Source organism: Theropithecus gelada, chromosome 12 (genome assembly GCF_003255815.1).
Source record: "Theropithecus gelada isolate Dixy chromosome 12, Tgel_1.0, whole genome shotgun sequence".
Classification (NCBI taxonomy): Eukaryota; Metazoa; Chordata; class Mammalia; order Primates; family Cercopithecidae; genus Theropithecus; species Theropithecus gelada.
In genome coordinates, this window is record NC_037680.1 from 59,537,643 (window position 1) to 59,552,019 (window position 14,377).

Sequence of the window (14,377 nt, forward strand, 5' to 3'; positions counted from 1 at the left end):
TTTTGGAGTGCATATTTATTGGGGTTACAAATGTGAGTAGACCAGTCCCTGTATATTGCCTTGCCAGAAATCTGACATTAGCCAGTATTAATGTGCAAGTTCACATTTTGCAGATATTCCAGGTGCCCACTGGTGTAGTAAAACTAAGGGTTGACTTCAACAAACTGTACTAGCTGAGTACGAATCTTTTAGGAGCACAGAATATGAAATGGAATTGAGGACATGCAGCATTTTTTCCTTAAGTTTGCTTTAAGTGAAATTTAGTCTGAAGGGTGGTTAGTGACAGTCCTGATTAAGAGCCCATTGTGCCCTCCTTGCTGTCTGGTGCTTTCTTTTTTCTTTTCATTCCTTCTTCTCTCTCTCCCTCCTCCCTCCCTCCCTTCCTCTTTTTTGACACAGGGTCTCGCCCTGTCCCCCGGGCTGGGTTGGAGTGCAGTTGTGCAATCTCAGCCCACTGCAACTTCCGCCTCCGCCTCCGGGCTCAAACAATCCTCCCACCTCAGCCTCCCAGTGGCGTGTGCCGCCACTCCCAGCTACTTTTTGTATTTTTGGTGGAGGGAAGGTTTCGCCCTTTTGTCCAGACTGGTCTGGAACTGAGCTTAAGCGATCCGCCCCCTTCGGCCTCCCAAAATCCTGGGATTACAGGCTTGAGGCTTCTACTGTGTCTATATGTATCCAGATATATCAGAACTTTTCTTAAGCCAATTCTTACTTTATTTTGCTATAATTTTTTTTTTCTTTTAGGGAGGGGAGTGAATGTAGTGGATGTTACCAAAAACTTTGCATTTAATATGGTATTCTAAATATCTGTTAGGAATATGCCTTTGTTTAGACTTTTGGTTTGATTTTAGTGGATATTCTTAGGAAATATTTCTGTAGTGCCATGTAACATAGTAACTAGCACTTTTTAAAGTAATTACAATGTAGTTAGAGTTTTTTACACCTTGTTTTAGCATCTGCTTTATCCATTTATTGAATTTTTTTTTTTTGTCTTTTATACACTTGTATTGTTAATATCTAGGCCTAGTATAATGGGAAATAAGAGGAAGAGTAAAGAGTTGGCAGCTTTTAGATATCAAGAAACAGATTTTTAAGGCTGTCTGGAAGTTAAGTAATAGTTAATAAAAAACATACAAATAACATAGCAAACATTTGACCCTTCTGGGTGCCATGAGTCACACTCAGGCTTGTCAGCTAGTTGAAAATTATTTTCATAAGCAGAGATTGCAAATTCTACATTTATACTTTCATTACTCAGTTTTTGCTATTATGAAATACTTGTAGAAAATAATAATTCGTATTTACTGAGCACTTAACTGTGTATCAGGTACCAGGTCAAGCTGTACTTGCTATAATTCTAACAAAAGCTCTGTTTCCCTTTTGCTGAAAGACCTTGAACGCACATCTTTGACTCCATAGCCCGTCGTTTTCCTTATTCTGCTATTTTGCTGTGAAAATAGAATTATATAGCTCACTCATCTTCATAAGGGAAATAATATCTATAGACTGTGAGGATTTTGTATCGACAATTGTGAGAGGTTTCAGTTCTCTAAGTTGGCTTTATATTAGGGAAATATTTAGAGATGATTCTTTATTTATTTTTTATTTTTATTATTATTTTTTTTAATAAAAAGGATGAGCTCTCACTGTGTTTCCCAGGCTGGTCTTGAATTCCTGAGCTCAAGTGATCCTCCTGCCTTGGCCTCCCAAAGTGCTAGGATTTCAGGCTTGAGTCACCACGCCCAGCTGTGATTATTCTTGACTTAAACTAATGATTAAGAAAAAAGTTACAAAAATAAGTTTTCAATTCTTTTCAACATGTTTCTGAGTTAGGGTGCTAGTTATCACTGTTATTTTGTAAGTGCTCTAATATATGCATGGTTACAGTTTTATCACAATAATGATGCACTTTTTATGGGGAAGAAAAAGAAACAATTTAGCAAGCTAAACGCGTTGTGTTTGATATTCTAAGACTTTGTATAAGTAGTGCAGCCTGTCCTTGTTTTCGGTTGTTACATAGTCCAAACTGATTCGGAAATGGAAAGAAGTTATTAGTGTGATTTTTAAATCCCTGAAATAATGTAAACAAAAATAGCTGTCACGGATTAATATTGTGCTGCCAGGCATGGTGGCTTCATGCCTTTAATCTCAGCACTTTGGGAGGCCAAGGCTGGTGGATCACCTGAGCTCAGGAGCTCCAGACCAGCCTGGGCAGCATGGTGAAACCCCATTTCTACAAAAAAATACAAAAATTAGCTGGGCGTGGTAGTGCAGGCCTGTCGACTCAGCTACTGAGAGGCTGAGGAGGGAGGATCGCTTGAGTCTAGGAGGTAGAGGTTGCAGTGAACTGAGATTGCGCCACTGCACTCCAGCCTGGTGACAGAGCGAGACTCTGACTCTCAAAAAAAAAAAAAAAAAAAAAAAGTGAATACAAGATAACTTTACATTTTTCTAGAAATAATTTTTGTTGGCTTTTAAAATAATAAATTCAACTATAGTTCTATTATATCTAAAAGTTTTGATTAAACTTTCAAAATTATGGTAGATTCTTGCATGTATTTGTCAGATATTGTAACAGAAAAGTCTTTAATTTATTTTTTGATTCATGTAGGATCTGAACCAATGATGCTGGGTTCACCCACATCTCCAAAGCCAGGAGTTAATGCCCAGTTCTTACCTGGATTTTTAATGGGGGATTTGCCAGCTCCAGTGACTCCCCAACCTCGATCAATTAGTGGCCCTTCTGTAGGAGTAATGGAAATGAGATCACCTTTACTTGCAGGTAGGTGAATTGCTTAAAATAATTTTATAGACGTGCTGCGTACAGGGATGTCCAATCTTTTGGCTTCCCTGGACCACATGGGAAGAAGAATTGACTTGGGCCACACATAAAATACAGTAACTCTAACAATAGTTGATGAGCTACAAAAAAAAAAAAAAAAAAAAAAAAATGCAAAAAAAAGTCTTATAATGTTTTAAGAAAGTTTAGCAATTTGTGTTGGGCCACATTCAAGGCCATCCTGGGCTTCATGTGGTATTCAAGCCACGGGTGGGACAAGCTTATGCTAGAATTTTAAAAAGTGTAATGGTGCAGCATTCACCCTCGTCAGTACGTTCATTAATTTAAAAAAAATTAAGCAATGTGTCTATTATAAAGCAAAGCTTTTATTTTAAGGCTCTTGGAATAGAGATGTAAGCAGTATAAGCTATAATTTCTAGAGCCACTAAAATGTATTCTACTTTTTATTCATTCTAAGATGCCATTGAATTGGCTTTTAAGTACCACTAGCAAAAATAACCCTAAATGTGACATAATGCTAAGATGCCATTTTTTGTAAAATTTCTGTTTTGGAGATGTCAGAGTGTGGTGGGGGGAGAGTGCCTCATAGAGTTGATGAAATACTATCATTTAGCTTCAACTGAATTAATTTAAAGTAATTCATCTTAAGATACAAGCAGAGGAAATGATTGGTCAAAAGAAATGTAACTTGAAGATGTAGATGTGAATTCTGCCTTTAGTCTTAGTGAATTGAGATTGTCATATATAGCATGTTTGAGGAAAGGACTGACTTTGCAAACTAGGGGGAGGTTTTATACACAGAATTTGTGATTGTCAGGGCAAAGTATTGTAAATGCAGCCTGTATTTATTGCAGAACTCCTTTAGCAAAGAAATATTTTAAAAAATGACTTCAAAGTTTTAACTGAGTAGTGAAAATTAGCTACGGAAGTGGTTGAATTCTAATTGTGAGCTAATATCCTTTAGTAATTGTTCAAATGAAAACTCTTTTTACCTTAATTGCCCTTTAAAGTATTTTTGCTTTAAAATGGTTTATTATTATTTAGGATTTATCCAGGAGAATTATAAATTATATTTGAAATAATTCATTTAACATTAAACATTAAATTTCAAATGTGTTTTATTGTGGTAGCCAACATGTATTGATTGCTTATGAGCCTGGCAGTATGCTAATCCTTATTTTGTCAGTCTTAAAGGGTAGGTAACAGTATCCCCATTTTTAAAAAGAGGAAACTGAGGCTAAATGCAACAAATAATTTGCTGAAGCTCACTTGCTAGTGAGAGAGCGCTATAAACCTCAGGTTAGTCTTATTCCTTAGACTGTGCTCTAAATTGCTCTAGCTATACTGTCCAAGCTCAGACATTAGTCTTACCAATGGCCTGGGCTGCATCACTCTCTGGCATTGCATGTTCTCTGATCGAAAAAGACATCTTTATGTCACAGAAGTTGTTCCTTTTATTACATCTTTATTATGTACTTAAATATATTTCTACTGTGAGAAACATGAATGGGATGTACTTAATCTAGATAGTCAGACTCTACATTAGGGAATTATATTTATTCAGGAATCTACAGACTGGAGTTGTTTAGTACCTACTTTCAAGTGAGAAATGGGATCAAGTTTTGTATTTAAATGTTAAGCATTTTGTAGAGAGAGCAAAAGTTACATGTGTTTTCTGAAAACTAAGATTTTCATTAACTACTTACTCTGAATCCTTTTGTTCAAAGTGCAGTCTGTGGATCAGCAGCATTGGCATCACCTGGGAGCTTGTTATAACTGTATAATCTCAGGCTTCACCCTACACCTTCTGAATCAGAGTCTGAATTTTAACAAGGTCCCCAGGTGACTCTTCAGCTTATTAAAGTTTGAAAAAAACTAGGAGACAAGATTTTAAGTCAATATTTCAAAAATATAAATTTTTAAAAATCTTACCAAAAAGATAGAAGAATCCTTTCTTTTCTCACCTTTTTTTTTTTTGTACATTGTAGGTGGGTCACCACCACAACCAGTTTTACCAGCTCATAAAGATAAAAGTGGCGCTCCACCAGTTAGAAGTATATATGATGACATTTCTAGCCCAGGACTTGGATCAACACCTTTAACTTCAAGAAGACAGGTAATATAAATACCATTTTGATCCACAGTGAACAACATCATGGTTTTATGTGACTGTTCAGTGAGAGTCAATACTTTGAAATGTTTCCCTGAGGTCTATTTTAATGTAACTGTGTTGCACAGAATAAGCATTAAACACATTTATCGTACAATCTACTTAAATTGTTGATGATGAACTGTACTTAACAGCATAGAACTCGAGATTTTCTCTCATAGGTAATTCTCAGTTTTTATAGGTATGCCTTATCCACCTGCTCATACCTCCAATCTACTTAATATACATGTAGAATGTGATTATGGTTTAAATCTTTCTGATTGTTTAAGAAGTTTAATATTTAAAAATTATGTGAAAGAATAAATGAAAATTTAGAGTTTCATCTAGATCTAGGGCACTTGTCAGCTGAGAAGTAGTATGGACTTCTCTTTATTTTCTTCTGTTTTTTTTTTTTTTTGAGACGGAGTCTCGCTGTGCTCCCAGGCTGGAGTGCAGTGGCGTGATCTCGGCTCACTGCAAGCTCCGCCTCCCGGGTTCACGCCATTCTCCCGCCTCAGCCTCCCAAGTAGCTGAGACTACAGGCGCCCGCCACCACGCCCGGCTAGTTTTTTGTATTTTTAGTAGAGACGGGGTTTCACCATGTTAGCCAGGATAGTCTCAATCTCCTGACCTCGTGATCCACCCGCCTCGGCCTCCCAAAGTGCTGGGATTACAGGCTTGAGCCACCGCGCCCGGCCATTTTCTTCTGTTTTTTAAGGTCCCAACAGGGTCCTGCTCTGTTGCCCAGGCTAGAGTGCAGTGATGCAGCCATAACTCTGCAGCCTTGAACTCCTGGGTTCAAACAATCCTTCTGCCTCAACTGTCCTATTGGGATATAGGCACGTGCTGCTATGCCTGGCTAATTGTGTTATTTTTTGTAGAGATGAGGTCTTGCTGGCTTCAAGTGATCCTTGCACCTTGACCTCTCAAAGCGCTAGATTATAAGTGTGAGCCACTGTGCCTGGCCAACTTTTCTTTTAAGTGGAAAATTTAGTAGCTTCATAGACACAAGTGTTGTTTCCTATTATTATTGTGCTTAGTAGGACAGTCATAAACGTTTATCAGTTAAGTTGATAAGTTCTTTATATAAACATATGTCTGCTGTTTGCTTTAGATATATGTTTTATGCTTTTCCCTAAATCGTATTTAGTGAAGTTAAGAGTTCAAGAATATTAGAAAGCTTTTTTCAGTAGATTCGTGCTATTTATAGGCTTATATATCTGGCATACTAGGCTTACTTGTCAAGTAAAGCAAAATTCATTCACTGTGGTAAACAAATTACTGTTTCTTCCCAGCACTTCTAGACCTGCCTTCGTGTCTAACAGGAGCCACTAGCTAAGTGTGGCTATTGATACTAGAGATATAACTAGTCTCAATTGAGATATATTTTAAGTATAAAATACACACCAGAGTTTGAAGACTTAGAAAGAATGTAAGGTATCTTATTTTTTATGTTGATTACATATTGAAATGAGAATGTTTTGGATGTGTTGGGCTAAATAAACCATTACTAAATTTCACCTGTTTGTACTTTTTAAATGTACCTACTAGAAATGGTAAAATTACATGTATGGCATTTGTTGTTCCTAATGGACAGATATTCTGGTCTGGGATGGTTTTCTAAAGGTTGGTAAGTAAAGCTTATGTTTAGTTTGGTATGAAGGCTGGGCGTGTTGGTGCACGCCTGTAATCCCAGCACTTTGGGAGGCTGAGGTGGGCGGATTGCTTGATTTTTATGTATTTTTATCATTTTTATTATTATTATTTTTTGAGACAGGGTCTTGCAGTATCACCCAGACTAGAGTGCAGTGGAATGCTCATGCCCCACTGTAGCCTTGACCTCCTGGGCTCAAGTGATCCTCCCACCTCTGCTCCTTAGTAGCAGGGACTACACACGTATACCACCATGCCTAGCTAATTTTTGTATTTTTTGTAGAGATGGGATTTGTCCTGTTGCCCAGGCTGGTCTTGAACTCCTGAGCTCAAGTAATCCACCTTCCTTGGCCTCCCAAAGTGCTGGGATTACAAGTGTGAGCCCCTGTGCTGGGCTTTGGGCAGATCACTTGAGCCCATGAATTTGAGATCAGCCTGGGCTACATGGCGAAACTCTGTGTCTACTAAACATACAAAAAAAAAAAAAAATTGACTGGGTGTGGTGGTGTGTACCTATAGTCCCAGCTACTCAGAAAGCTGAGGTGGGATGATTACTTGAGCCTGGGAAGCTCAGGCTACAATGGGCTGTGATTGTGTTACTGCACTCAACCTGCGTGACAGAGTGAGACCCTGTCTCAAAAATAAATAAAATAATAAAAATTTAAAAATTGTTACAAGAACCACTGGCTTCTAAATTTGTGCAAGTTTTCATTACTTCTCTGATGATATAGGCAAAGGCTTGCAGATATTGCTGTATTCAAAATGCTTGAAAGACTCATGGGTCATAATTTATAGAGAATGTTTTTGATTTGAAAGTTGGTAAGAATATCATTGCTAGATTAGAGCCCAAATTAGTTATGCCCCCTGGAATTTGCTCAACCTTTTTCTAATCATGAAAGAGTTGGCATTAATAATTGAAGAATACATTTTATATCTCTCCCAACATTCTCTCAGCATTTAGTTCTGGTTGCTAGATGAAGCTATTTGAGATTTCCTTAGTTTAATTAGAATCTGTTTTTAAAAATATTGAGTTCTAGGTAGAGTCTGTTCTCATTTATTGATTGAATATCGTCTTTGTTTTAGAAGGATTTTTAACTGTTTTAATCCTTAATTATATTTAAAGGGACTGAAATGGATAATTTACCAGTTTTGGAACGTTCTACCGGTAGTGGTAGGGATATGCTGTCTATTATTGTTTAGACTGATTTGAATCTAGAGTATTTCATGGTTTCTAAGTATCTGTTGAAAATCATATTCTGTCACCCTTCTGTTTTTCTGTGTGAACTTGGTCATTTTAAAAATTACCATTATCTCTGTTATTTCACATATTGCACTTTAGAAACTAAAAACAAATAGTTACTATGTCACCTTTTATGGAAGATAATGTTTTTTTTTTTTAAACATGACTTTTCTTATTTTAACAAATACTAAGGGGTCTAGTATATTTTAGGTTAATACTATTTAACTTGCGGAAAAAAAGAGTGCCTTTGTACTTTGATCTAATTAGAGGCATCTCTAGCACCTGATAAAAGTTCAGTTATCTGTTGAATGAAGCCTTTTAACGCTTACTGTATTTGTGTTTTGCATTTTTACCATAACACTTTCTTCTGTTTTTGCGTAGCCAAACATTTCAGTAATGCAGAGTCCTCTTGTTGGAGTTACATCTACTCCTGGAACAGGTAAGTGGTTTTTTCTTTCTTTCTTTCTTTTTTTTTTTTTTTAAGACAGGGTCTGGCTCTGCTACCTATGCTGGAGTGCAGTGGTGTAATCATGGAGTAAACAACTCTAACACCAAAGATTTCTCTGTTCGTCGAATGAAGATATGTTTGTTGGTAATTGTCAAAATTTTTTGTTTTATATTTCAAACCTGGGGATTTTCCGAAATCTCTATAACTTCTTTCAGGAAGGAAATACTTTGTATATTGATTATTTTCTGAATCAAATCACCCCAAAGGCATGATGGGTGAATATTCAGAATGTCTTTTTAAGAAATTGTATACTTAGGCCGGGCGCGGTGGCTCAAGCCTGTAATCCCAGCACTTTGGGAGGCCGAGACAGGCGGATCACTAGGTCAGGAGATCGAGACCATCCTGGCTAACACGGTGAAACCCCGTCTCTACTAAAAAATACAAAAAACTAGCCGGGCGAGGTGGTGGGCGCCTGTAGTCCCAGCTACTCAGGAGGCTGAGGCAGGAGAATGGCATAAACCCGGGAGGCGGAGCTTGCAGTGAGCTGAGATCCGGCCACTGCACTCCAGCCTGGGCGACAGAGCGAGACTCCGTCTCAAAAAAAAAAAGTATACTTAATAGATGTTTGAAGTGTCTCCTTGGTTATTAAAATTTGTCAACAAAAAAGCCGTTGCAATTGGGATGAAAAGGAATAGTTAAGACACTGAATAATAAAGGTGTTTTGAGAGATGTTAATGCATAGTTATAAATCTAGATGCTGTTGAATAGAAGCAACCACTGATTATATACCTAGTTTTTCTTTAAGATTAATGGCTTTTTAATCATCATCATTATCCTTAGCACAGTTCTTCATATGTAGTCATATGTGTATAATCCCATCAAATGTTTATTCGGCAAATATTTGAGCACCTCACTGTACTCTGGGAAATAGCAGACGAAATAGATACTGCCTGCCTTTATGGAACTTACATTTCTTTGCAGAATTTACATTTATAAACAAAACAAGTAAATTATAAAGTTTGTTAGAAGGTATTGCATTTCGTGGAGGAAAAAGATTAAGCAGCAAAGTGGGGAAAGGGGTGGGGACTTAGAGATTTAAATAGGGTAATGTATTAGTTTTCTATTGCTGCCATAACAAACTACCGCAAACATAAAAGTGGCTTAAACAATACAAATTCATTATCTTTCATTTCTGGAGGTCAGAAGTTTGAAATGGGTCTTGGTGGGCTAAAATCTAGACATTGGTAGGGCTGTGTTCATTTATGGAGGTGCTAGACAATAATCTTTTTTTTTTTTTTTTTTTTTGAGATGGAGTCTTGCTCTGTCACCCAGGTTAGAGTGCAGTGGCACGATCTCGGCTCACTGCAACCTCTGCCTCCTGGGTTCAAGCGATTCTCCTGCCTCAGCTTCCTGAGTAGCTGGGATTATAGGCACCCACCACTGTTCCCGCTAATTTTTATTTTTTTATTTTTTTATTTTTAGTAGAGACGGGGTTTCACCATATTGGCTAGGCTGGTCTCGAACTCCTGACCTTGTGATCCGCCCGCCTCAGCCTCCCAAAGTGCTGGGATTACAGGCCTGAGCCACCGCATCTGGCCAGCAATAATCTATTTTCTTGCCTTTTCCATTTCTGGAGGCTGCTTATGTTTCTTGTTTGTGGTTCCCTTCCTCCCTCTTCACAGTCAGCAACTTTGTAACTCTCTGACCGTTCTTCTGTAGTCACATCATCCTCTCTCTTTTAAAGACCCCTGTGAATACGTTGGGCCCTTCTAGGTAATGTAGGATAATCTTCGTATTTTAAGGTCAGTTGATTAGCAGCCTTAATTTCACCTGCAACCTTAATTCCCCTTTGCCATGTAATGTAACATTCACAGGTTCCAGGGATTAGATCATGGACATCATTTGGGGACCTACCCAGATTATTCCACCTACCACTGATAGTTACGGGACAAGTAAACTTTACTCAAAAGTCTGTAAGTGAGGGAAGTAGGGAATAGTATTCTAGATGGAGGTAACAGCAGACACAAAGGTCCTGAGGTGGGAGTGTGTCTGGGGTGTTCAAGGAAGAATAAGGGGACAGTATGACTGAAATGGAGTAAGTGAGGGGGAGAATAGTAGAAAATGAGGTCAGAGAGGAGAGGTAATGGGGGCAGATGTATTACAGGGCCTTGTAGGTTATTGTCACAATTGGTCTTTACCCAGAAAAGGTGGAAGACAATAAGGATGAGACTGTTGCTGGATACAACTAGTTTGGGAGTAAAAATTAGCCTAGAAGCAAGGAGACAAGTTAGGAGGCTACTTGTAGCAATCTAGGTGAGAGATGGTAGTGATAGAAAAAGAAGGCAGGCAAGAAGGAAAAGAATACAGTAACAGAAAGATGGAACATTAGAAACAATAGCAAGACAGTAGATTTTAAACTAAGAAATCAGGCATGTGCCTGTAGTTCCAGCTACTCAGAAGGTTGAGGCAGGAGGATTGCTGGAGCCCAGGAATTCGAGGTTGCAGTGAGCTGATTTTGTCACTGCACTCCAGCCTGGGTGACAGAGCAAGACCCTATCTCTAAAAAAAAAGTAAATAAAATTAAAAAAAAAAAAAAAGCAAAACTAACCAAATTAACAGTTACGTAAAATGTATTAAACACTCTGGTTAAGGCAGATGTTGTCAGAATAAATAACAAAGGAACACCCAATACAAATTGGATCCTTTGAATCCTGCAAGTCTGAATTTCTTCAGGCAGTCTGTGAGCACTCATTGGCCATGTCTTTAAAGTCTACATTTCTAGTAACAGGTTGTTCAAGGAAACTTAGTCATTTTCTATCACGATGCTCAGAATTCTTCCAGCCTCTACCGACTGCCTGATTTCTAAATCCATTTCCACATTTTTAGCTGTGTGTTAACAGCAGCACCTGACTTGTCCCAACAATCTGTACTAGTTTGCTGTAGTTGCCATAAGAAGTTACTACAAACTTAGTAGTTTAAAACAACACATGTATTATCTTCTAGTTTGTAGAGATCAGATATCTGGGTCATTGCTTAGAGCTCAGGTGTCAACAGGGCTGTGTTTCTCTCTGGAGGCTTTGGGTGTGAATCTGTTTCCAGGCTCTTTCAGGTTGTTGGTAGAATTTAGTTCCGTGTGGTTATAGGAATGAATGAGGTCCCTCTCTTTGCTGACTGTTACCTTAAAGTTCTTAACTTCTAGAGGCTGCCCTCACTCCTTGGCTCATGGCTCTCCATCTTCCATCTTCAGATAACAAACATCTAGAATGTCACCCTAATCTTTTCAGCTACATAACTGAGGTTGAATGTCTAGGAAAATTAGTTCTGAACAGCCTTAAGCTGATCAAACTGTAACAAATAGGTGGATGATGATGCTTTGTTACACACAGAAATAGTGACTATTCAGTTATTTGAGTCATGCCGGGTACCACTGGTTCACGTCTGTAATCCTGAGGCAAGCGGATCACTTGAGTCCAGGAGTTTTGAGACCAGCCCGGGCAACATAGTGAGATGCCTGTCTGTACAAAAAAATTAAAAAATAAGCCTGGCATGGTGGCACACACCTGTAGTCCCAGCTATCTCGGAGGCTGGGGTTAAGAAGATCACTTGAGCCTGGGAAGTCAAGGCTGTAGTGAGCAGTGATCACACCACTGCATTCCAACCAGGGTGACAAGAGTGAGACCTTGTTTCAAATAAATAAAATAATTGAGTCAGTAAGTGATCCCAGGGACATTGAAAATCCAAAAACAGGTCTGGGTGTGGCATGATGGCACATGCCTATAATTCCAGTACTATGGGAGGTCAAGGTGGGAAGACTGAGCCTGGGAGTTTAAGGCTGCAGGCAGCTATGATTGCACCACTGCACTCCAGCCTGGGTGACAGTGAGACCTCAAAAAAAAAAAAAGCAAAAACACATAATGTTAAGTAATGTTTTACATTTTAGCGTCTCTCTTAGTTGACTGAAAAGCGTACATTTTAATTTTCTTAACTGTTGTCAAGTGGAAAAGCACAGGATTAATGTTAATATCTTTTTGTTAACTTATTTTTTTTCTAATATAGTGACTTCTGTGAGGTTTTGTAATTGTGGAAACTGTATGTGAAAATACAAGAGCTGTGATAGGAAAAATAGTTATCATGAATTGGCCACTGGGAGCCACTGCTGCTTCTACTTTGAGTTTAAGGAATTTGCATGTAGAGAGTCTTAATAGGACATAAGTTAACAAGAATATTTTTGAAAAGATGACAAGGTGTGGAGACCTGTCATCCATGGCCAATGATAGGCAAGAAATGGGAAAAGGGAATTGATAAGAAAATTGAGGGGAAAACCTAGATTTTTTCACTTAGAGCTTTTTTTTTTTTTTTTTTTTTTTTTTTTAGCTCCTGTATTTATTGTTAAGTGAAGTTTTTTTGGATGATTAGTAAATCTTAGCCTTCTGAGATTGGCAACTTTTATAAAGAGATGTCATGGGATGTAATGGCATGACTGCCATTTTATGCTTAGGGTTTTTTTGCATCCAATAAGGAGATTGGTGGGTTTTTATTTTTTTTTGTTAAACATTCTGTAACTGATGTTAAGATCTTTTTTAGAATATTGTTTCTGGTGCAGGAAAACATTGGTCATAAGTCAAAATAGGAAATCTGGATTAAAGAATATAAGAAACTCTTAGTCATGGTATATTACTGCCCCTGGTAAAGGACATTGAATGTGTTTGCTCTGCTTGCTCCATCCTCATCCCTCAATATTTTTTTCTGCCGCTATTGAAGTTTTCTTCTGCTTTTCTTCTTCCATTATATTTTTTATTAATTTTTTTCTTGAGAAGTTCTTTCACTTATATATTAGCTCTCTTCCAAAATGGTAGGTCACTAGTTAATTAACTAGAATCGTTATTTGTGTTAGCATATTGTTAAGGGGTTAAGTGTGTTATTAAGTGATAATAGCATTTTATGGCTGCTTTTGTTGATGGAAGGACCTCAGAGTTTTGATAGTGTTCCTGGAAGTGGGGGCCAAAAGTGACTCTTTGTTTTCTGGTTTGGGTTAGGTACTCCTAACATGTGCTCCTTTTAAAGTTCTCTCTGCTTGGCTCTCTTCTGTCTTTATTACTTGATTATGAACTCCTTCAGGACAGAGACTTCCTGTGTCTTCAGTGTTTACCCATCTCAGAGCTGGGTACAAAGGGCCTAACATTAATCCTGTGCTTTTCCACTTGACAACATTAAGAAAATTAAAATGTATGCTTTTCAGTCAACTAATAGAGCTGCTAAATGTAAAACATTACTTAACGTTATGTTTTTGCATTTCTTTATTTTTTTTGAGAAAAGATCTCGCTGTCACCCAGGCTGGAGTGCAGTGGTGCAATCATAGTTCCCTGCAGCCTTTAACTCCCAGGCTCAAGCAGTCCTCCCACTTTGACCTCCCATAGTACTGGAATTTTAGGTGTGTGCCACCATGCCATACCCAGCCCTTTGTACATGTTTGTTGACTGAATATATTGATGGATATAAGCTGTAGAGAGTCGAATGGTGGCCTCCATACAATATGTCCACATCCTAATCACTGGAACCTGTTACTGTTAACTTATATGTGATTGCATTAAGGATTTTCAGAGGGGAGACTCTGAAGGAGAGTGTAAAGAGGTAGGGAGGGAAGGGGAGGGAATCCTGGATTGCCTGGATGGCTCCTAAACCCAGTCACAAGGGTCCTTGTAGGTATAAGGTGGAAAGAAATTTGAAACAGAAGAGGAAGAGAAACATAGAGGAGAGAGAAGGTGATGTTCATAAGGGGACAGAGGTTAGAGTGTTGTTTCCAAAGCATGCCGTAAGTCACCAGAAGATGGAGGAAGCAAGCAGTGGATCCTTCCTTAGAGTCTCCAGCAGGCATGCCACCTTGCCAACAACATAATTTGGGACTTCGGGCCTCCAGAACTTGTGAGAGAATAAATATCTGTTTTAATCTATCCAGTTTGTGGTAATTTGTTACAGCAGCCACAGGTAACTAATATATGTAAATATTGTTTCAAGACAATGACGTTCCAACACCAGTATCTACTACCAAATAAGAGGATTGGAGTATTTGCATCCAACTTGGCAAGG

General features: G+C 38.2%; 1 protein-coding gene across 2 annotated transcripts in view; it reads left to right on the plus strand.

The window, feature by feature from the left end:
* The window catches only part of NUP35 (nucleoporin 35), a 44,096-nt gene that overhangs the window by 8,162 nt on the left and 21,557 nt on the right, over nt 1-14,377 (plus strand). For both annotated transcript variants that reach the window (XM_025405515.1, XM_025405514.1), the window contains 3 exons: nt 2,612-2,782; nt 4,789-4,916; nt 8,224-8,281. In XM_025405515.1, coding sequence (XP_025261300.1) covers nt 2,623-2,782; nt 4,789-4,916; nt 8,224-8,281 — 346 coding nt within the window. In that variant the 5' untranslated portion in view covers nt 2,612-2,622. The remainder of the gene's footprint in view (nt 1-2,611; nt 2,783-4,788; nt 4,917-8,223; nt 8,282-14,377) is intronic.